The following is a 25,503-nucleotide window of genomic DNA, read 5'->3' as shown; positions in this document are numbered from 1 at the left end:
TCTCTCTCTTTTTCTTCATTAGATTGGCTAAGAATCTATCAATTTTATTTATTTTTTCAAAGAACCAATGTATTTTTTTCTTATTTCTTTTTGTTTCAATTTCATTAATTTCAGCTCTCATTTTAATTATTTCCTGTCTTCTATTGCTTTTAGTGTTGATTTATTCTTTTTTTTCTAGAGAATTAAGATATAAAGTTAGGTTATTTATTTGGTGATTTTCTATTTGTTTTATAAATGAGTTCAATGCAATGAACTTTCCTCTTAGATCTGCCTTCCTACTGTCCCAAAGATTTTGATATTTTCTTGCTATTCTCATTTACCTGTAAATATTTTTTTGTTTCATTCCTGTTTTCTTCAGCTATCCAGTGGTAATTTAATAGTGTATTATTTAGTCTCCTGACGTTAGATAACTTCTACTTTTTAAATAAAATTTTATCATTGATTTCTAATTTTATTCTATTATAATCTGAAAAAAATGCAAGGTATTATTTCAGTTTTTTGTATATGCTAAGAGTTGCTTTGTAGCCTAGCATATTGGTCTATTTTAGAGAACGATCCATTGCTGCTGAGAAGAAAGTGTATTCAGTTATTTATGGATGAAATATTCCAAATATGCCTGTTAAATCTAAGTTATTAGTTGTATTTTTTATTTCTATCACTCCTTTATTTAGTTTTGATTTGAAAACCTATCGATTGGTGAGAGAGGTGTGTTAAAGTCACCCAATTTTATTGTGTTGTGATCTATTTGATTCTTGGGATTATGAAGGGTTTGTCTGATGTATGTAGTTGCTCCACTGTTTGAGGCATAAATATTAATATGCCCTGTTGATGTATAGTTCCCTTAAGCAGTTTGAAATGGCCTTCTTTATCCCTTCTGATTAACTTTGACTTGAAGTCCACTTTATCTGATATGCGGATAGACACCTCTGTTGTAGTTGTAAAAGATATTTCTTCTAGCCTCTTCTGGTGTGGGGGAATAGGTCTTTCTTTTTTCTTTTTTTTATTTGGACCCAGGATTGAACCCATGGGCACTTTACCACTTGGGGCCTCACTAAGTTGATAAGGCTGTTTTTGAACTTGTATTCTTCCTACCTTAGCCTCCTGAGTCACTGGGATGACAGGCATGTCCCAGAGTGTGAATAGGTCTTAATATCTGCTCTAATATTCCAGCTCAGTTGGTAGAGTGCTTGCTTTGAATGCACAAAACCCTAGGTTCAATCCCCAGCATAAATAAATAAATAAATAAATATTCCAAGCCCTCTAAGCTTTTGAATGTTTTCTCCTTTATTCAACTAAGTCATGTCCAAATTTTAAATTCATTTACAACTTTTGTTTCAGTTAATAAACTTTTAAAACTCTGAGCTGTTAACATTAAAGGTAGGATCTTTGTTCAGGGAGATTTTTTATCAATAAGTTCAGACAGATCCAGCTTCATGGTCCTTCTGTAGTCACCTCAATATCTATTCCCACATGTATTTCTTGGATTTCTGTCTGTGTAAATTAGAAATTCAAATAGAATTTGTTGTTGTTTCCTTATGAAAATACCTTTCCCCCACTGAAACTTGAGTCTAATTATAGGTCTTAGAAGCAAAGAGAGGTGTTGGAGTAGGTCCTGAAAAGAATCAGCATCCATTCTTTCTATATGTATCTGTTTCCAAAAAATGCTTGAATATATTATGTACACAGTCTTTCAGCTGCTTGCTTTTAATAAGTGGTTATAAGAAGTATCCAGTGTCAAACTTTGCATGTCTACATTACCAGATCACATCATGGACAATTACTGCTCTCTTTATTATTGGCAATAGAGTCATTAGTATCTTTAAACCTAGTCCATTCAGAGAACCAATCCAGAAAGAAAAGTTCTAGGGCAAATGGATAAAGTCTAACCAATCACATAATATCCTCAATCTGTACCTGTAGAACTGCTTCCAGTACCAAAAATCTGCTTTAATCTGAGTTCTCCATGAAACAGAATCAACAGAAAAAAACAGAGGGAGAAGGAATTTTCCTAAGAAGATGGTCCATCCTTTTTAAAGGTGTATTTGTGTCTTATGATTTAAGAGAATTTATTTTCTGTTTTCTATTACAAGCTTGTACTGTTTATTATAGAATTTATTTTCTGTTTTCTATTACAAGCTTGCACTGTTTATTATCTGCTATTATGCTTTGGGGCAGTATTGTAAGAAAGGAATTAAAAGAACAATGTATTATCTGATTCCACACAAAAAACTGTATTTTGTGGGCCGACACAACTGAGGTGTCAAATTATAGAACTTCTCAATATATAAGATTAAGAAAATAAGAATGCCTACATGTTCAGGGAAAACATATTCACGTGAGTATATGATCAATTTGGAAAGAATCAAAGAATTATTGCTTTCATGCAGGTTGTTGTTCCAAATATATTTTAAAAAACACATTCCTAAAACAGTCATGATTTTAGGAAAATGAAAGTTTGCACAAACTTTACTACATCAATATCCTTGTGATGGGACTTAATCTGTCTTAAAACTGTAAAGTTTACATAATTATTTTGTGTTGCGGTTAGAATAAGAAAGAATATATGTAAAATTTCTGGAATGTTTAGTGCATAAACAACTTCAGTAAATAACCAGAATTTTATTTTTATCATTTTCTGTGCATTTCTCTTTAGAGCATAAGTTGGAATTGTGATAAAACAGTCAAAAACCAAATAACAGTCTTCACTTAAACATTAGTTATATCTTATTCAGAGAGAATTTTGTAATTCACTTCCCAATATTCCCAAAGTCTCCCACGAGAGAATGTGATTTTCAAAATTCTAAGTATATAGGAAGGGTTAATGGTTACTTCAACTCACATTATCTTATACCTGAGAAAGGGAATAAGGAGGAGAAGAAAGAATCTCAAACTAGCCTTTTTTTATTTCATATTAGCATAAAAAATTTTGACAAGTGGGGAATTAAAACTCATCATTAGAATGCAGCCAACTATGTATTTCATTAATGAATTTGAGGTGACATAGGGTCTAAAAGAAAGATGTTCTTTAATTTTACCCTCAACAATTTTATAAGTTTAATCTTGATATTTTTTATTTCCTCGTAGATTCTTTTTGCAATAAAAACAACACCAGGTGCCTGTCAAATTCTTGCCAAAACAATTCTGCATGCAAAGGTTTTTCACAAGACAGCAATTGCCATTGTTCAGACATAACCAATAATTTGGACAAAGACTGTGACAACATGAGAGATCCTTGTTTCTCCAGTCCCTGTCAAGGAAGTGCCACTTGTGTGAACACCCCAGGAAAAAGGAGCTTTCAGTGCCAATGTCCTCCTGGGTATAGTGGGATCACCTGTGAAATTACCACTGGTTCCTGTGGTATGAACTCCTGCCAACATGGTGGTATTTGCCACCAAGACCCTGTCGACCCTGTCTGCATCTGCCCTGCTGGATACACTGGAAGATTCTGTGAAATAGATCACAATGATTGTGCTTCCAGCCCTTGCCACAATGGGGCTGTGTGCCAGGATGGCATCAATGGCTATTCCTGCTTTTGTGTCCCAGGATATCAAGGAAGGCACTGTGACTTGGAAGTGAATGAATGTGTTTCAGATCCCTGCAAGAATGGGGCTACGTGTCTCAATGAGATAGGAAGATACACTTGTATCTGCCCTCAATATTATTCCGGTAAGTGTGATTACATCTGCATCCCACATGATGTAATTATATTTTTCCCCTTAATTTTTTTCTGCTTAAAAATATATCAGAAGCAAAGGTGACATTTTATGTCCCATCCAATTGAATAAGAAAATGGTCTAATACTTTTTTTATTTAATTGATTTTATTTTTTAAAATATATAACAGAGGAATGCATTACAATTCTTATTACACATCTAATTCTTGACAGGAATTAATTACTAGACAGAAGTCTTCCAACACCATTCAAATGTCACTAAACCCACCAAACTAAGTGTTTGTATATTGTCACTGTTACTGGTTCCAATGGAGTGTCACATTACTTAAAACTTAATTCAGCTTTTTAAAAAATACTCCATTGTGTATATAGACCACATTTTTTAAAAAAATGTACATATCTGTTGGTGGATGCTGAGTTTGTTCTCATATCTTGGTGATCGCAAATAGTGATACAATGAATATGGGAATGCAAATGTCTCTTTGACATACTGATTTTATTTCCTTTCAATATATACTTAGTAGTGGGATCACTAGATCATATGATAATTCTATTTTTTATCTTTGGAAGAGTCTACATACTTTTTCTGAAAATGATCTCAGTAATTCACAATACCCCCATCACTGTGTTGGGTTACCTTTTATCCACATCCTCCCAACAATTGTCATCTTGCATCTTTTTTATAATAGTGAATATAACACGTCAAAGGTGGTATCTCATTGGGGGTTTGAATTTGTATTTCTATGATGATTAGAAATGTCATACATATGTTGGTTGCTTATGTTCTGCCATTTGCAACAACACAAATGAATCCAGAAACATTATGTCCTGTGAAATAAGACAGACACAGAGAGACAAATATCATATAATCTCACTAATACCTGGAATTTAAAAAAATAGAACTCATTGATGTAGGGAGTAGAATAGTGTTATTAGAGGCTGGTGGTGGTGGCAGGGGATGGACAGGGAAAGAGAGATATTGATCAACTGGTATAAAGTTACAGCTGATAGGAGAAATAAGCTCTGCTATTCTGTTGCACAGTGACTATGGTCAATAACAATGCATATTTTAAATATTCTCACCACAAAGAAATGATATTTAAGTTGAGAGATGTGTCAATTAGCCTAATTTGATCATTCCACAGTGCATACACATATCAAGCCACCACACTGTACTTCATAAATATAAATAATGATTTTTATCTAAATATAAAATAAAGTTTAAAAACATAACTTGGGTTCAATCTAGAATCAGTGGGCTTCCTGGGGCCTTACTGTCCAGGTCAGGACAGTTCTGGTTTCTCCATCGGTGCATATGTCTTTCACCCCATTTCATCAACCTTCCCTGTAAGGATCAAAGTCTGACCTTGAAATCCACTTGGAAGGCAGGCTATAAGTTGGTGGGTGTCTGGTGCTAAAGTGTGATTAACAAATCCATAGTGACAACCAGCTCTTATTTAATCTATCAGGAAAAGAAAATAATACTTTATATTTATCTATTCTTTACAAAGTTTCTATTGATATGCTTTTATCTTATTAGTAGTGCAACAAGGTAGCAATTCATTACCAAGTTCATCCTGCTCATGGTCTTCACATTTAGTCTCCATCCTCTCCATCCTTCTGAATCACACAAAATTATTCACTGAGGCCAATACCTCCTGTTAACCATGTTTTTTGCTTTGTAGTATCTTTGGATTTCCCATCTATTTATAAGGGAGGTAACTTGCCCCATCTCTGCCTCCTATGTTTATCTGTTCCAGCTTCTGCTCACCCATTTCCTCTACTACCTTGTCTCATGTCTCTGAGACATCACTCACATGTTAGTGCTGCTTCCCCCTTACTCTGGCCATTCTTGTAGCTCTCTGTGACTTTAGGCTTTCAATTTGCTGCCTTCTTTTAACTTTCATGCTTATTCTTTATTTTTCTTTTTTATAATGTATGTTAAACAATATGATGATTTCCAAAATAATCTTCAAAATTTTCATCAGAACAACCTTCTCAACATCACTTTGCTAATCTTACATATGCTGGAAATATTTCTTTTGCAAAATAGACATATCCCTAGTTTTTTTGCCATAACATTTGCTCATGCTTCACCTATAACAGTTCTTCAAACTCTGCTGTTTTGAAATCAAAGATGTCTTCTAAATTGAGTCCATCCATTCTGTTCCCAGGGCCTCAGCACAGGTCCTCTTCATCTCTTGAGTGTAGTACTACTCTGTAGCCTACCAAATTCTCTACAACTAGCCATTATCTTCTCCAAGTTAGTTTTTAACACCATCTTTGAAATAATCCTTCTAAATTGGATCTAAGCCACACTTTCTGAAGAACCATGAGAGCTCTGTACTACATAGAGAATAGTTGCAGCTTCTCATTGAAAACATTCCACAGTGTGTCCCTGACATTAGGTGAATCTCTACACACCACTCTAAAGTATTCTATTTTCTCAATTCAATCATCTTCATTTTTTCACTGAAGTAGCTCCCTTTCTCCCTGGAACATCCTTTCCCACTTTACAACAACACTCTGAAATTCTCCTCTACTTTCGATCTTGTTCAAATATTACCCCAACTCAAGGAACATTTCTAGATTTTCTCACAGGGGAATAGTACTTTCATACTGCTGTGCGAGTGGTAGTCATTACTTCCACACTAGTCTGCACCTCTATTAAAGAGCTTCCCACATTTCATCCTGTTTTACTGATATCTAAATGTTCTTGTCTTCTCCTACTTAACTGTTAGTTCCTAAAGGACAAAACTACTGTCATATATTTATTCTCAAGTTAATTGATTTTTTTAGTGTCTCATACACGTGTGCCAGTTTATTAAACATACATGAAAATCTCCTTGTTTATATATGTGCTATCATGTCCATTTTCTTTCATTAGTGGTTAGGGAATTAACTTTCAGTGTTTTAAATTTTTTGATGAAATGAGAAATAAGTTTTTTAGTGTGTGTGGTCCTGGTTTGGTATTTATTTTGTTTCTTATGGTCCCTTTAAAATATATATGTATCACTGTAATTCATTCAGATAGCATCTTTTATTTCCTATGGCTATTTCATTGTTGTGAATGGTAATTAAAAGGAAAATATATGAGATCAAATTAATGTTTTAGTCATTTAACTAAGGTATTCTGAAACAATCTTATAATTGCAAAAAACAGCTTGAAAAAATTTTAATAAATTTTAGCATTTTAATTTAATTGGATTGTAATGAATCCTTTCTGTGGTCTAGATTTAGGCATAAAGGATTTCAAGGGTGTATTCCAAATGTGACATGCAGTAAAATTCCATCAAAAGGCACTTTATCCTACAGTGAGTGCATTTATGCTATGGGTTTTATCATTTTCCTGCTGGGGCTGATAACAGTCGGTGCTCTTTTCTCACTTTAACACTTGAAGTTCACAATAAGGCTGTTTCCTTGCCAAACCCTGACATAATGATGTTTCATCCTATATGACCATATTCTTCCCTTGTTTTCTAAGAGACCAAGTAAATGTTGTTATTTCAGTGTTTTCAGGTGAGATAGATAAAATTTGATTTCAAACTAGAATTTAAATGAGAAACTCATAAAGCAGTAGGAATCAGGTCTATTTTTATCTGGTTAAGTTTTTCAGGTTCAAAAATGTGATTGTAAGCTTGCTCATCAATCCCCTACACAGTAGAATAGCCTGCATTCTGGTAGCTCATCAGTGGCTCTCAGCCCTGAACACTCATTAGCAATTACCCAGGGAGATCTGAAACAGAGATGTTCAGACTCTGCCTTTGGAGAGTTAAGTTTAATTGATGATTCTCATGTACAGCTAGGGCTGGGAGACAAAAATTAAGTTCATGTGAACTTAATTTGGAAACTTTCCTTTCACTACACAATCATTTAGACACAGGAAGGTTTGTTTACTTCATCGCCATCCCATGATTACCAATATTTGTGGCAGCTCAGGCCAATTAATTGGAATCCCAGAGAAGGTCGATAGAACCAAGGGAAAAGCCAAAGTTCAGACGGAAAGAAAAAGAGCATGAGCAATCAGCATGGATGCACTTGAGTGCTCCGACTCAACCTAGACCACCCCATGAATCCTGGAAACTGTATTACAATGACCTAGCCGCTGTGAGCTCCATCCAAATTTAGAGTGATCATAAAGAACTTGGCTTACAGGAAAAAGCCTGTGTTCCTCTGAGCAGCAAAGCAAGAAAAGGTAATAAATTTTAAAAGACAGAGAGGTAGGAGGGGGGAAAAGAGCTGTAGCACATGGAGAGGGTTCACACTGTGTGAATTCTCCTCTCCGCAACCCATTGTGCTTTGTGAGCTGTGATTCATGAACTACAGAAATGGGCTCACAGAGAGCCATGGAAGATGCTGGTGAGAATCTGCTGTGCCTAAGCAAAAACTCCAATTGGAGCTCAAAGTAAGCACCTGCAAACTTTCTTTAATGAAAAGAATATTAGCTCTGAGCACATGACTGCTCTTAGTTCAAATTTATGCAATGAATCATTCTGTAATGGAGGTCTTCCTCAAAGTTAACCAGATTGATTAACATGTATTTTTTCCCATTAAGATGTTTTGCAATATGAGAAAAACAGGACTGTGGAGGGCAGGAAAGGTCAATTGATTGTATGATGAAGCAACTCTGCAGGAAAATACATTTTTCCTCCATGATAAAATACATCTTTAGTATAAAAATGTACTTTTGGAAATAAGATAAATATCACATTGCATTCACTTTTCATGCATAAGGCAGACCCATGTTGACCTTTCAAGTAAAAGATGCATCTCTATTTCAGAAACAAAAATATATGAAAACATTCTTTTTATTTTTTTTTAATCTATATTAGTACATGGAGACTAGTTAGAAGATTTTTACAATAATTCAGGTGTAAGGTATTAGGACCTGGCCTGGAACAGTGAACATATACACGAAGGCAAAGATTGGCATAAGGGAAGGAGATTCACTTAGCATTTATAAAGGCAAGAATGTTTTTAGACTCATTTTATGCTAGGAAACACTAAAGTCTCTGTTTTGGTTTAAATATGAGACATCCTCCAAAAGCTCATGTGGGATACAATGCAAGAGAGTTTGGAAACAAAAGTGATTGAGTTATAGGAGAGCCTTAACCTAATCAGTGCATTAATCTATTTGAATGGTTAACTGGGTGATAACTACAAGCAGGTAGTGTGTGGATAGAGGAGGTGGATCACTGGGGGTGTGACTTTGGGGTTAATAGTCTGCCCCCAGTGACCGAGAGCTTCCATATCCTAGGCCACTTTCCTCCACCACACTCTTCCATCCTGATGTTCTGCTTCATCTCAGGCCCAGAGCAATGGAGTTGGCCATTTCTGAGACCTCTGAAACCATGAGCCCCCAATGAACTTTTCTTCCTCTAAAATTGTTTTTGTCTGGTCTTTTGGTCATAGTAATGAAAATTCAGAACCAAACATCTCTTGGAAAGAAAGAAAGAAAGAAAGAAAGAAAGAAAGAAAGAAAGGAAGGAAGGAAGGAAGGAAGGAAGGAAGGAAGGAAGGAAGGAAGACTAAACCACCATTTCCAATTTAATGAACTTAAAGTGTAGATAGATGGCTCTCTGGTTTAAACTGCACGAAACATACTTGGTGAGCTTATCATTAGATACATTTTTTAAATTCAATAGATCTGACATGCCTGAGACAGGAAAAAAATTAATGAAAAATAGGTTTTATGTAAAGCAGCTATTTCTAGTAATAGTTCAGACATATGATAGTTTGAATAGTCCCTCCAAAGCTCATGTGTTGGAAACTTAATCACTAATGCAAGAGTATTGGGATAATGTAGTGGTGGAGAGGTAATAAAGACAGAGCCATCATGAACAGATTAGTGCCACAATCAGAAGGGCTTTGGGGAGCGGGTTCATATCCTCTAGTCTTCTACCATGTGAGGAAGAACAGTCCTCCATTTTGGACAATGCATCATTCAAGGCTCCATCTTAGAATCAGAGACAAGGCCCTAACCAGACACCATGCCTGCTGGTGCCTAGATCTTGGACTTCTCAGCCTCCAGAGCTCTGAGAAATAAAACATCTGTTCTTTATAAATTATCCAGTGTCAGGTATTTTATTATACTAGCAAAGATGAAGTGTGATGCATGGTGTGGATTTTAAAAGCATTTTAAAATTAAAGTCAAAGTCAAATTATATATATATATATATATATATATATATATATATATATATATATGTGTGTGTGTGTGTGTGTGTGTGTGTGTGTGTGTGTGTGTGTGTTGCCTGCAATGGATCAGGCAATGTCCTATGTTCTGTAAATATAAGAGTAAAGAAAAAATTTTAAAATTCCTTATATTCTAGAGAAAAGAGCTAGATGGGTACCAAATGAGTAAGTAATTGATAAAATACATAGTAGGCTGGTGTGATAACTACAGTAGAGAAAACTAAAACAAAAAAAGGGGAAATAGCAATTTAACATTTGATATAATGATCAAAGACAGCTTCACTGGACAGTGACTTGTGAATGAAGTTGTAAAGACATGAGAAAGAGAACCAGGGAATTGTTTTGTGGAACAGCATTCCAGGCAGAGGAACAGCAAATGCCAGGGGTTAAGGTATTTGGGAATAGCAATGAAATTGGTAGGAGTAGGCAAGGAAGTTAAAAGGCCAGAGAGAGAAAGGCTCAGACTGTGTGGGGCTTTGTAAACCACTGGAAGAACTGGCTTTGACTCAAGTGAGATGAGAACTTGGGGGAGAGTTTGAGACTGGAATGATTATCTTACATTTTAACAAGATCACTCTGCTTGTTACACTGAAGATTTAAAAGAGTGGTTAGGGCAGAATTACAGGGTCCAGTGGAGATAACGGCAAGCAAAGGGACTACCTTAAGGGATAGAAAAGGAAAGAGAAATATCACATTTTAACAATAACATCCCTGCCTTAAAATTTAAGTTAGAAATGAACACAGAAAGATCATGGATCATGTAAACTAAAGGCAGCATGCCTTTCCCTGCATGCTCCTCATTACCCTCTGATGTTCACGCATAGATTATTCAGAACAGGTATGACCTTTGGAATATTTATAGCAAGAATGCAGTCTTTTGTAGTAGTTTATATCAACCATATAATTAATTAATTAACAGTGTCTTTCATATGCACAGGTGAAGCTTATGAGTAATAACTAAGTTACATGATGCTTATTCGTTTAAAATTTCCTATCAGGACCTCTTTTCATTTCAGTAATATTTCATGTTCTTCTCGAGCCTTCTCTAATAGTCCACATCCATTCTGATACATAAGTCTAAGAGGTAAAATGTAGCCAACTGATACTGACTTTATAATGGCACTTCTCAAAAGCATAATTTGAACTTCAGTCAACGTGGAGATTTGAATCTGGGCTTGAAGTTCCATCTTTTCTAAATACATTTTGATTAATTAAATCACTTGAAGGCCTCCATGGAAAATCATCTGGATAATTTAACAATCATGAAAAACAATGTGGGAAAAATAAAACCATTATTTTGTCAAAGGAAAATGGTTGCTTTCATATATGATCTTAATTATGAAATTGATAATTCTTGAGGTGTGGTATAAAGAAAATAAGATATTTGTTCAGAACTAGAACGTTTTGAAATAGTCTCTGTGAAGAAATGAAGTTTAGGGTTTTTGAAAAATGTTTGTTGAATGAATGCACAAAATAAGAAATTTTAGTTACTCAGCAAATATTTATTCCTGCAATGCTCTGATCATTGCGCCAGACCTTGGAGACATAAAGATGACTAAGACAAAACATGTCTTGACATAGTGTTCACAGTTTATTCAGGAAGCAGGCATGTAAACAAAACTTACAGTCTGTCTCAAAATTTAATTATATTTCTTTTTAAATTTTATTTGTGCTGAGGAAGCACAAATAAAAGAGGCAGTAATGTTGCTTGGGTTAGGAAATGCTTCATAGAGAAACTGGCCTATGACTTGAACAAAATCACATGTTTTTCAGGAGAGAAAACTGAAACTTTTGTCCTCTGGCTACATTAATTGTTGTTGGTATTTTTACTGTTTAAATAACATGTTAGATACGAAGGGAGAAGAACTGCAGAAATGTTTTGGAAAGAGGTTGCTGTGGTCTGAATGTTTGTGTCTGCACACACAAAATTTGAGTGTCAACATTCTAACTACCAGAGTGAGGTGTAAGGAGGTACTTAGGTCATGGGGGTGGGTCCCTCAGGAATGTCATGAGTGCCTTTTTGGAAGACACCTCAGAGAAAGCCTGTGCTCCTTCCAGCTTCATCTCAAGGTGCTGTCCAGGAGCTGAACAACCAGTGTTCTTTCTGACATGCTACTGCTGTTTGTCTTAGTGCCTTTCCATCTATCTGCAGGGTATGTGTGCAGGTCTGAATGTGAAGGGGACGAGTAGAGAAATATATAGTGATTTGAAAAACAGATGCAGTGTGGAAAAGAGTGGAATTTAGAAGAAGAAAGGTATTACAGGCATTGAACATTGGCATATTCAACATAAAATGTAAATATTGTAATTTTCCCATAGTCTTCCTAAGAAACTTGGAAAATTAAAAAAAGATTTAAAGCATTCATAAAAATAGTGCTTTCTTTTTTTTCAAACAGCATCTTAGAGACTCTGAAGTGGATTACTTTGACTTCTTAAACTTGGCATATACAATATATATATAATATATATATAATTATCTTCCTAGAATTATAAAAGAGTATATACACACATAACACACACATGTATGTATATACACATACAAAATATAGTCAGTAGATTGGGAAAGTCATACCCGTTCTCTTAGGAAAACAATAATATCAATGAAATGACATCTCAGTACCTGCTATGACATGTGTGAGGGGAGTAAAGGGGAAGAATGGCATATACATGCATTTAGAGAAACATGGTTGGAGAAGAAGACTAAAGAATGCACACAGAGGAGAGAGGGGAAACAGTTCTCCACATAGACAGCTGAACTCCAGAAAGAACCATTAGATACAAGGAGGTCTGAGAACCCCCTCCCTATGCTCTGCCCCAGGGTTGTCAAAGGGGAGACATTCTTTCTTTTCCTTTCCAGAACTAGTTTCAGCCTCCACGAATGCTTTGGAAAGATAGGTTGTAGCAGTCACGAACATCCCTCAACTTTTGGTGATAAAAGGAGCATGCAAAATGACATGACACAGCAAAGACTAGAAAAACCACCAGAAAGTGTTTAATATTGAAACCTGAGGTTGTTCCAGTTTTGTCTCTCAGCGAAAACAAAAGTGGTAGAAACAAAAGGGTCTCATTAGTTGCAATAACATACAATAAAAATAGGTAAGTAAAATAATGATGAAATAATAAAGTATTAATTGCTATAAGTATTAATGGGATAAGCATAAAATAACAAAAAATAAGTTTTCTTTTTTAATTATAGAACTTTATTATTTCTTCAGTTTGCCTAGATACGGATCATATAAAGTAACTACTATCGTCTATTATTTTATTATTTTTTAATTTGTTCTTTTTAGATATACATGACAGTAGAGTATATTTTGACATATTATACATACGTGGAGTATAACTTCTTTTAATTAGGACCCCATTCTTGTAGTTGTACATGATGTGGAGTTTCACAACTATTCATATGGGAAAGAAAGTTATGTCTGATTCATTCTACTGTCTTTCCTATTCCCATCCCCCTTCTCTTCCCTTTACTCCCCTTTGTCTAATCCAATGAACTTCTATTTTTCCCTCTCCTCAATTATTATGTGTCACCATCACATCCACATATTAGAGAGAATAGTCAGCCTTTAGCTTTTCAGGACTGGCTTATTTCACTTAGCATGATATTTTCCAGTTCCTTCCACTTACCAGCAAATGTCATAATTTCATTCTTCATTATGGCTGAGTAATATTCCATTGTGTATATATACCACATTTTCTTTATCCATTCATTTGTTGAAGGAAATCTAGGTTGGTTCCATAGCTTAGCTATTGTGAATTGAGCTGCTATAAACATTGATGTGGCTGCATCCCTGTAATATGCTGTTTTTAAGTCCTTCGGGTGGATATGTACTGAGGAATGGGGTAACTGAATAAAGTGGTGGTTCCATTCAAGTTTCTTGAAGAATCCCCATAATGCTTTCCATAGTGGTTGCACCAAATTGCATTCCAACCAACAATGTATGAGTGAACTTTTCCCCCACATCCATGCCAACATTTATTGTTACTTGTATTCTTGATAATTGCCATTCTGATTGGAGTGAGATGGAATCTCAGTGTGGTTTTAATTTGCATTTCTCTAATTGCTAGAGATGTTGAACATTTTTTCATGTATTTATTGACTGATTGTATTTCTTCTTCTATGAAGTGCCTATTCAGTTCCTTTTCCCCTTTATTGATTGGGTCTTTTTGGGGGTGGCAAAGATTTTTCTCCCATTCTATAGGCTCTCTTACACTCTACAGGCTTTCTCTTCATGTTCTTGATTGTCTTCTTTGCTATCAAGAGGCTTTTTAGTCTGGTACCATCCCATTTATTGATTCTTGATTTTACTTCTTGTGCTTCAAGAGCCTTATTGAGGAAATTGGTTCCCGAGATGACATGATAAAGAATTGGGCCTACATTTTCTTCTAGTAGATGCAGGGTCTCTGGTCTAATATCTAGGTCCTTGATCCACTTTGATTTGAAATAAATCGATTTTATTTCTTCATCAGATTTAATACATTTGGGATGTCACCTAGGTTTCATATATCCCTAAGAAAGAAAAATGATGCAACTAAAATATAATAAGATTAAGACATTGTTGACTATAAAGTGCATTCTGGTTTTAGAGATGTTAAAAGTGAGGAATATTAGAAGTGACAAAATTCAGCACCAAGAGAATTCTGAGCTTATAAAGTCAGCTTTTAAATGGATTATTTTTAAGACAGCGTTTTGTTTATTTTTGGTATCTGTAAGAAATCTTATTGGCTAAAATCCCAAAGGTGTTACTAATGGAAATAAATTGCCTTAATTTCCCATAACATCTTGGTAAAGGTTACTATGATTATCTTACCTTATGAATGACAGCATGAAGTCACCCAGCCTCTCCTTGTATTCTAGGATATTAAAAAGACTGTAACTATGGTATGTAGGAGGAGAATCTACTGCATAAGTATGACTGCAATGGAAACTGAATGCTGCATTTCCTCTTTGGCCTGATATTTGTGTCACAGAATTGCACTGTTATAATTGATATATGTAAAGAACCCAGAAACAGTGAGCATAATTCTTATTCAAAAGAAAAATAATATGCATAGAGGCCTCTTAGAGTAGTAACTATATTAGGTGGAATTTGAAATTTAAGAAGATAACTCAAAGGCAGAGTTCAATTATTCCCAAAGCATGGGTTTTGCAGATAATAGAAAGGTATACAGTGGTTTATCAATGCCGTGCTGCTGTGCTACGCACTCGGCCACTGTAATGAGCGATGAGGACAGCATCAGGGACGAGACCTGCTCCAGACTGATAGCATATAACACACACTATCTTGTGGCAAAGAGTGTTAACATCAATCTCTAATTGCCAAAAGGTACATATTGAAGGACAAAAATGTCTAAATGCTTATCAGAAGTTTTGGACACAATCATTCAGAAACAATGATTTGTTTTAAATGTTTGACAAAGCAATCAATTTGATTTCAAGTCTTTTGATTTAGAGGGGGCCCAGGCTTGCAGAGGCATTGAGAAGCTCTGTCCTGGTATATCAGCTTGTCTTCCAGGAAAAATGGTAGATTATTCCCTTGCTGTGATAATCCTATTTTTCATTCAAATTCAGTAAGCATCTTCCGTGTTCAAGAATATGTGCTAAATGCTACAGCTATGAGTGTTAAAGAATAAAGATCGACTTCAAAGTGCTTAGCATTTATAGATAAAATGGACAAAAAAGCAACTGTAGTACAATAATATAGACATTTCTATCATAGGGAATTTTGAGGGTACAGTGGAGGAACATCAGTGCCAGATAGAAGCCATTAAGTACTCATGTCATACTCAAACTCAATCTCTGGAAACTAACTGGACTGGTTTGGAGAAGTAGGGAACAAGGAGTGGGCATCACAAGTCAGGGGGCCTCTGTGATCGGCGAGAGGCACAAGAGACAGGGGAGATGCAAGCACATGGTGTGGATGACACTGGCTAGTTCTCATCTTTGAGAAGTTCCTACTACATTATAAGGCAATTGTGCCTTATTCTGGAGATGCTGGAAGGGGAGCTATATAAAAAGTTTAAGCAGACATTGGTATCCTCAGATTTGTCTTTCTATAGAAGTGTACTATATAGAAGTACCGAGAATGATTTCAAAGAGGGAAGCCAGTAGTAGTGAGACCAGTGAGAGATGCTGAGGGTCAGTAAGGTCTCGGCAAATGATCACGACCCCAAGTGCCACGGCACAAGTTTCAATTTTTACTGAAATAAATTTAATTTTTAAGCTCTCTTTGTTCTAAAAAACAATCAAATTTAATGTGCTGGCATCCTTTTCATCTTGGCTGGTGGTAGACTCTGTAAATGGTAGATGGTGACAGAATAGCCTACTGCCGTTTCTTTTAAGAAAAAAGGGCAAAACCAATCAAACTACTTCTGAGCTATTTGAAAATCCCTCAGTAACATTTCAATACATAATTTATTATCCTGGATTATTGGCATGGAAATAAAAATGAGAAATATGGATATACCTCGTTTGGTGTCTTTTAAAGCTTGTGAATTTGATTATTGTGTATATCAAATACCAGTTGAAAGATTTAGTAAGACAGGTTTTATCTTAATATCACTTCTACTTTTGTAAATCTTAAACTATTTAGCAAGTAATCACCTACAATTTGGGAGAAGGGATAAATACTGATTTCTTTTCTTGTAACAATGCTATGTTGAAATGAATGGGTTCTCATGATGCCGCTAATTATATTAAATCAAAATTTAATTTTATATTTAAAAGTTGTATTTTACAACAATAACGTAATAGGAAAATATTTAAAATGTCTATGAAAAAGGAGCACTTAAGCAAATAATTGTACAACATATTTGTAGGATAGATTTCTGTGGACAGACAAGTCTTTTTTTCTTTTTCTCTAGCAAATACTTAGTATGCACCAGTTATTGTTATAAACACTTCAGAATACATTTAATTACAATAATAATCCTATGGTTTGGTTACAAAGATTTTTACCATTTTTCAAAGGAGGAAACTGAAATATGGGAAGGCTAAGAAACTTACCCAATGTTCCACAGCTAATAATTGGCTGTGCTGACTTCAACCAAAGCTATCTGGTTTGAAGTCCCAGCTTTCATCCACTATTCTAGATGAGACCTAACTAAACTTTTTGAAAATAATGAAGAAAAAAAAAACATTGACCAGTCCAATTTAGGCTTCCAATAAAAGTGTCATTTATAATAACTTTGTTCTAAAAATGACTTATTTGTTTCCACAGACTAAAAACCCACAAGCTGTTGTATGCAGTAATTTGTAAGTAACAGCTGCTCTGCTGTGTGCAACTTCCCACAAGCACATCAAAGTTAATATCAATTAGGATTAAGGAAGAAAATTATTTTGGGTAACATAACATTTGACAAGTGCTTTAGTAAATAAAGCATCGTTAAATAGCTAAAATATTTTCACTTTGCTAAAACTTTTCTGTTTTTCTGTGCTAATTTTTTCAAAGGTGTAAACTGTGAATTGGAAATTGATGAATGTTGGTCCCAGCCCTGTCTAAATGGTGCAACTTGTCAGGATGCTCTGGGAGCGTATTTCTGTGACTGTGCCCCGGGGTTTTTAGGGGATCACTGTGAGCTCAACTTTGATGAATGTGCGAGTCAGCCGTGTCTCCATGGAGGGCTGTGCGTGGATGGAGGAAACAGGTATGTCTGCTGCTGTAGCTGGGCGAATGGCTTAGAGAGTCGGAGAACTATTGTACCACTCTGGTCAATTGGAAGATCTCATGCCCTCAGCTTAAAGATTTTACATTGCATCATACTTTCTATGATAAAAACTGTAGTATTCAGATTTTACGAAAACATGCATTTGTTGGAGGTCATTCTGTTCCTGAGCGAGGAGCTTTCAAATTCACTCTTGTTATAGTTTGAACTTGCTTATGCTTAGGAAAAGGAACAAATTTTCAATTCCTGGAAGTAGACCTGTCATAAATAGGGAACATATAAAAACTAAGCTAGGAATTATTAAAAATGTGAATGTGAGATTTTATGTATATGACACAATAACTTTTAATAGCATTGCACTTAAAATCATCTTGTTTGATCTTTCAACAGAACAAGATGAACATTTATGTTCTCATATTACACAAAGAAATCTAAGGTGCATGGAAGTTAGAAGATTCACACAGAATCCAGTTTCCCTTTAGTTAGTAATAAGACATAATTTATTCCAAATCTAATTTCAAAGTAAATGACACTCGAAGGGAGAATGATATAAGACACAGGTATTTCAAATATATTTATCAAAATAATAGGATTTCAAAAACAGTGTTGTGTTCTCATAGCTATTCCTTCCTCAATCCTCCACTTATCTAGGTGTAAAAAACTCAGTTTATATAGTACTAAATTATATATATAATACACACACACACACACACACACACACACACACATATATATATATATATATTGCTAATGGCAATTGAATACAAGGGGCTCTTAACCACAAAACCAAATCTCTAGCTTTTTTTTTTTAATTTTGACACAGGGTTTCACTAAGTTGCTTAGGTCCTCACTAAGTTGCTGAGGATGGCCTTGAATTTGCTATCCTCCTACCTCAGCTTCTCAAGTTCCCAGGATTATAGATAGGCATCACCATGCCCAGCTTATAATACTAAATTTTTAAATGATCTTGCCTAAATTAAAATAATCATCTTAATAAAGTTAGTAACCTTCCCCACTAGATTTGTATTTGTGTATTAAATATTCTCACTCAATCAATCAATGAAATAGCAAGATTAAAATATTCTTGCAACCCAAAAGAGAGAGAGAGAAAGAGAGAATATTACAAGTCACAATGTATTTAATGTGGACTTTTTCCTGAGTTTTTCATTATTCATTGTTTTATTTTTTATAAGGGAAAAATCATTCTCTATTGCCTTCAAAAATATTAACGATTTTTCTTAATACTATTTAATAGTAATTTACTCAGTACCTCTTTATGTGTACACTTAGTTATCACAATAACCCTGTGGCATAAGTATCTTCAACTTATGGATGAAACTTAAGTAAATATTCATAGTTTCCAAATAACTTTGCATGAATAATTTTTTAAAAGATAACAATAAGACATCACTCAGGTCTAGAGAGATAATTCCCCCAGAGTTTTTGAGATAAGTATTAAGACTGTGTCATGGGTCTCAGGTTGATGAAAAAATGAAAAGATAGAATAAAAATATTTGATTTCAGTATGACTAAGAAATGACATGAAAATTTCATTTACTCTCCAGATATAGCTGTAACTGCACAGGTAGTGGATTCACAGGGACACACTGTGAGACCTTGATGCCTCTTTGTTGGTCAAAACCTTGTCACCATAATGCTACCTGTGAGGACAGTGTTGACAATTACATTTGTCACTGCTGGCCTGGTAAGTGACAAAATATCTTCACCAGTTTTTTTTTTCTCTTAGCATAGAAAAAAATGCCTATGAAATGAAACTAAAAATTGTTGTTGTTAAATGTTGTAAGTGAAATTTTTCTTCTAGTTGTATTCTTCAGGGCTCATACATATTTACTGCTATACTACACATTATCCAAAGTGGGTGACTAAGTTGTCCAAAGATTAGAACTCTCTAGAGGAAGCAGAGGGGGAAAAATCAATGGAAAGATTCAATTCAGCATGGTTTTCATGGAGAAAGTTTCACTAGAAGATGATTTATTTTCTTTTAGGACTTTCTTTTAGACATCAGGAATATATAGGAACCTCTCAAACAATGTTAAAACACTAGAAGCTTGTTTTATACTGAATTGAATTAGTCAACCTCATAATGAACATGTGTCAGAAATTTCCTCAATCGCCATGTAACTTTGGACAAATTACTTAACTGATCTGAGCCTCAGTTTCCTCATTTTATAAAAATGGAGGTGTCCACTTCATAGAGTTGTTTCGGAGAGAAATGCAGTAATGTATACAAAGCTCCTGTCTGAGCCTCTACCGTAGAAGACACACAATAAATGTTAGCTAGATAACAAAATTAGGTTGACCATTCTAGGTCCTATGACTAGCACCTAGTGGCCCATTGCTTACTTAAGAAAAGAACAAAGAATGGAAGAAGGAAAGAAATATGAAAGAGTGTCACACACAGGAAAGAACATATTCAATTGTGGACTTTGAGTAATTGCTCACAATGTTGGATTAGGGAGGGCTGGTGGTACAGAGAAGCTGGGAATAAGGTTGAAGCCAGATGACAAAGCCACTTGCAAATCATGGGGCAGGGAAGTTATGTAATCTGTGAATTTAAAAAGAGCCCTCTGGCAGCTTAGTGAAGTTGGTTGAAGGAAGTACAGCTACAGGCTGGGAATTAGTGAGAGGACTGGGCAGGAGTTTAAACAGAGCTAAGTCTGTTTGCTAGAACAGAGAACAGTGGTGAGGTGAAGATGAGGGACTGGGGTGGGCAGGGAAGTCATGCAGGAGGTTAAATGATGGACAGATTTAGGACAGTTCTGCCTTTGAGTTTCTCTTAGGTCACTTGCATGGATGGCAGTTTGGACTAGATAGACAATTCAGAACATCTTTGTACCCTATTCTCATTGCTGTGTATAAAGAAAAGATTGGGGGCTGGAGATGTGGCTCAGCGGTAGCGCGCTCGCCTGGCATGCGTGCGGCCCGGGTTCGATCCTCAGCACCACATACCAACAAAGATGTTGTGTCCGCCAAGAACTAGAAAATAAATATTGAAAATTCTCTCTCTCTCTCTCTCTCTCTCTCTCTCTCTCTCCTCTCTCACTCAAAAAAAAAAAAAAAAAAAAAAAGAAAAGATTGAGTACCACAAACTAATCTAAGAAAAGATCATTCCTTTGGATCATGAAACACTGCCACAGACTGCAATGGCAAGAATCTACTGTGTTAATTACCTAGAGTCCTCATTTCAAAAGTAATTAATTATGAGAAGTGTCAGTCGCCTTAAATGCTTACCTTAGAAGTTTTCTTGATACCCCGATGTGATTGGATGTGTTAAAACAAACCAACCTAATATAGGAACCCTGGGGGCTTGATTTGGTATTAGATTGCTTCTTTGCACAGAGTTCTATCGAAAAACTTGTTTAAACTATTGAACGTAGTTTGACTGAAGGAATCTATTTATATCTGTGGTTAAACAGAATAGAAAATAAAATCCCCACAGGGCCTCAGTGGTGGAGACAGGAATGGCAAAACTATAAATCAGAGGCTTCTGAATGTTCAAGTTGGGAATGAGATAATGCATGAGCTGGAAAAGCAGAAAAGGATTTATGATGAGTCTAAATTACTTCCTAACCTGGCCTATGTACGGGTCTTGAGTCTTAGAATGAAAAGGAAATTGAAAATAGTCCAAAATCCACTGAAGCACAACAAATAACAATTTATAAAAACTTGCTGTGAAAACTATCATTTACTGAATATTTGTATATCCTTAAGTATGAAATCAATTATTTTGAAAGTAGACATTTAAATTTAAAAGATTCTGAGGACTCTTTAGCAGGAGCATCACAATAAAGGATTGTGAGATCATGATCTCACATGTTCTTTTAGTTTCTTTTCTCAACTATGTTTCTTCTTCAGATAGTTGAGAAAGGATCCCAGGGTCACATGTGACATATATATTATGCTGTTGAGCAATAGAATTTATATTGTGGTTATTATTTGACATATGACCCCATTCAGGTTTTTACTAAAGTTCCAAAATGAGCAATCCCATTAGCTTCTCATCATTTGCTTAATAGTAGTCCATTCTCTGGTTTATGTAGTAAACCAGAATTATAATCTAAATTCTTATTTTCAATGACTAATTGGTACAGTTTTATGCTTTTTCAGGCATCGGTTAAAATCCACTGTTTACATCTTGCTCAGCATTGGAAGAGTAAATAAAATAAGTACAGTCTCTGTTGTGGTAGAGTGTATAGTTGGTTGAGAAAGGCAGCCATATATACAAATAAATACATAAATAAAGATTATTAAAGGAGCAACAAAAGAAAAGGATTTAGTGATATGAAAGAAAACAGAGGAACTTATTTAGATCTGTCCATGAGGGCAAGTTATTCTGAGAAAGTAATACAAGACAAAGTCTGAAAATTGGGTAAGAGTTGGCCACACAAAGGCTTGGAGAAGAATTTTCTAGAGGAGAGAAGAACACCTTTATGAAGGCCATAGGGTAGAAGACATTCCCTGGGAGGAAGGAGGAGAATGGGATTAAGTAGAAATATTGACATGGAAAGGGTTCAGGTGATAAGTGCATTCTTAGATCATAGTAAGGATTTTGATTTTATCCTATGTGAAATGGGAAGTCATTGTATAATTTTAAAGTAAAAAAAAATACTATAACTTATAAATTTTATAATTTTTAATTATAAATTTTGTTTTAAAATCATATTTCTCAGCAGACTTAAGTGACATTATAGAGGCTTTTAGGTGTATGGTAGGTTTAACTATATTCCTTTAAGAACTTTATACAGCTGTCTTGCAAAATAGCTGATATTATTTTATTATCCATCAGCATTACATTAGCATTCCAGTAAATTTTTATTTGAGAAATAGCACTACACATAACATATATAAGTACTTGAAAATCAATGAGAAACCCAGCCTAAAAATTAGGAAAAAGATATATAATGTTACTTGAGTCAATAAACAACCAAAAAAATATTAAATTCAATAGTAACTGAGAAAAATGTAAACTAAAGTAAGATATTTTTTTTGTCCAACTTACTAATGACAAATTCTATATTTGCTGATAACTAATGTTTCCAAGGGTTTGGAGCCCTATATGTATTCATCTACTTGCTAGTTAGTAACAGGTAAGTGGTACAACTACTCTAGAAGCATTTGTCAATTTGTACTTAAATAAAATTGTACATAGTTTATGACCTAGAATTTCTGCTTTTAGGCCTAAACCCTAGAGTTTTGCTTAAACACTTACACATACGTCATATGTAATGATATTCATTGAAAAATTTTGATAGTAAAAACTGCATTAAAACCAATAAAAGGATGATTATGGCACATTCACGTTTTGGAGTAGTCGGAAATAGTTTAAAACTATGAGTTAGATGGATTCTGCAAGGGAATGAAAAAAGCAAGTTTCCGAATATAGTACAATTTGAGCTTGGTTAAAACATACACACCCACACAATAGAACTATATATGTAATTTACTTTTCTTTCTCACTGAATATTAGGAAATAACTATTTACCCTACTTTTGAGTTTTAAAATAATAATTTGGGGTTGGCTATGTGGCTACTTCTGATTTTTAAGTAATTCTCTATAGAATTTTTTTTCTTGATAAAAACACATCAATTAGAATACTTGTTAAATTCAAGTAAATGAATGGTATTTTATTCATTTAATTAAATGTTCAGGTTAAATCAAGATTACCCTGAAGTCCTATTTTATTTCAGGCTTTATTAATCAAATCTTTTTTAAAAAAAAATTGGCCAAGTTAAGCAAGTGATTCCATTGTTACTGATATTTATTTCCACGTAACCTCCTCTTACCCGATTCCCCTGGCTAGCTCTTTGAGCATTGGCACCTTGCTAATTGGCGCCAGCACAGTGGTCAGCCTCTTTTCAGGCATATGCTCTATGATTTAAGAGCTTTGACTCAGCGGCTTCTCTGAACTTTCATCCTGCAGGATACACAGGTGCCCAGTGTGAGATGGACATCAAAGAATGCGAGAGTAACCCCTGCCAGTCTGATGGGGAATGCATAGAGCTGTCCTCAGAGAAACAATATGGTCGTATTGCTGGGCTGCCTTCTTCATTCAGCTACCTTGAAGCCTCAGGCTACGTTTGTATCTGTCAGCCTGGATTCACAGGTGAGGCCAAGGAGACAGGAAATGGCTTTCTTCACTTGATGGCAGACTATGGATTTAACCAAATGGTGTATTAGCAGTAAAACCTGTGCTACATAAACTGTGTTGCCATGGTGCAAAGGGTCCCCCTTGTGGGCTTGAGAAGAATCTTGGCTCACATCTCATAACTCCTCTGTGCAGGAGGAAAATGTTAACTATAGGAACAGAGGAAGTGTATAAAAGGGTAAATATTTTCATACACTTACTGGGAATTTCAGTATGTCACAAATTATTTACCTTGAAAAGCAAAAGTATTGGTATATTTTGTTATTAATTTTCATGTTAGATTTTATGTGTTATTTGAATTTGCTAACAAAGTCACGGTACTTATTTCTACTTATATGAGACCAATTATCTAGTTTCAAGTAATATTTTGCTACTATTCTATAGCTAAAGTCATTTCATACATCAAATTTAAATTTATGCTCTATCTTTATTTTTTTAAACCCAGAGGTTTCCAATGGACAATTGTGTTTGGGTCTGCTTAATGTTCTAAAAACTTTCAGAATTTTTGATATAGTCCCCAATTTGTTAATAAGCAGCAATTATCCATAATTGCATAGATATCGGTGAGAAAATAAATTATAATTTAGATTTCTACCTTATTTTTTTTCTCAATAGGTTAGTGAGAGACACTTCAGGAAAATATTTTAGTTTTTATTGGGGATTTCTGAGAAAAGTAATAAGGGATAAGTGAAAATGGGTGGGTTACTCTATTTACACCTGGGATTTTCTTTTAATATTTCAGCTTTGAAGATTAATGAATTTGTTTTGCGGTAGTGTTTGTGTAAGTTTGCTGAAGAAAATGTTTATTTGCTCATGTGCTGTCCTCTTTATGAGGACACATAGATGAAGACCTCTCCAGTGTCAATATCAGGATAAATGGTATTTTCCTTCCACACCTTTTACCTTACATTTTAAAGGCATGCAAACAAAATTTGATAAATGACAAACATGAAATAAATTTTGTAATGCATATTTCCCAATAATGTAGGCTGCTACAAATAACGATGATGTAGCTAGATGTCTAAACATGTTTCTATAGAGACATAAATGTCTTTCTGTAATATATTTATCTCACCCCTAGGAATATTTCAATTTCCTGTTTCTGTTTCTTAATGTTATCTCTTTTTTTTCCTTCTTTCTTTCCAAGTTATTTGATTTTGGTACAGTGTATGCATTGTTTTTTAGTTAAATCTTTCTTGGAACAAGGTAGGGGTGACTATAATTTGTTTCTAAAATATTTGGTTTAGGTATAGAGAGAGGATTCTATCACAGCAGAGGATATGGTTAATATTGCCTTATCAGATAAAAGGGCACAGATGACCAACAGATTCAAACAGAATCTGTTGGCAGTAGAATATGCTAGAAAAGTGTGTTGGACTTGATTTCTGAAGGGCTGCCAAAAATGATTAAATGAATTAAGAGGTCCTGATTGACCACATCTCTGTGGCTTAATGAAATTGTTTATTTTCACACATGTGAACTCCAAAAAAATGGGTTCCTATCATCAGTTGCCTTCCAACGGTGATTCAGAGTCACAGCCTCTTCTCTTTTTTCCCTCCCTTTTCAAACTCAACTTCTGAATTTATTGTCGTCTTTTGCAGCAAGTTGCTGGAGAAGGAAGGAAAGTAGAATATGAAACCTGGAGGTTTTACGAGTGGAGCCCCATGAGTAATGGGACTCGTCTACCCTCCTTCCATTGATTAAAATTTAGTCATACAACCACATTTTACTGTAGTGAAGACTGAAAAATCTAGTCTTACCTAAAATAAAGAGAAAACAAATTTCATGAACATGAAT

General features: G+C 34.9%; 1 protein-coding gene across 3 annotated transcripts in view; it reads left to right on the top strand.

The window, feature by feature from the left end:
* Positions 1 to 3,092: 3,092 nt before the first annotated feature.
* Crb1 (crumbs cell polarity complex component 1) overlaps positions 3,093 to 25,503 on the top strand; it is a 129,241-nt gene continuing 106,830 nt past the window's right edge. For 2 of the 3 annotated variants that reach the window (XM_077802839.1, XM_026401490.2), the window contains exons 1-4: positions 3,093 to 3,666; positions 17,326 to 17,521; positions 19,105 to 19,244; positions 23,482 to 23,664. In XM_077802839.1, the coding sequence (XP_077658965.1) occupies positions 3,222 to 3,666; positions 17,326 to 17,521; positions 19,105 to 19,244; positions 23,482 to 23,664 (964 nt within the window). In that variant the 5' untranslated portion in view covers positions 3,093 to 3,221. The remainder of the gene's footprint in view (positions 3,667 to 17,325; positions 17,522 to 19,104; positions 19,245 to 23,481; positions 23,665 to 25,503) is intronic. The other variant, XM_026401491.2, reaches the window with a different exon arrangement.

This window comes from Urocitellus parryii, chromosome 9, assembly GCF_045843805.1.
Source record: "Urocitellus parryii isolate mUroPar1 chromosome 9, mUroPar1.hap1, whole genome shotgun sequence".
NCBI classification, from domain to species: Eukaryota; Metazoa; Chordata; class Mammalia; order Rodentia; family Sciuridae; genus Urocitellus; species Urocitellus parryii.
The sequence above is the reverse complement of the archived record's forward strand: the minus strand, read 5'-3'. Positions and strand labels throughout refer to the sequence as shown.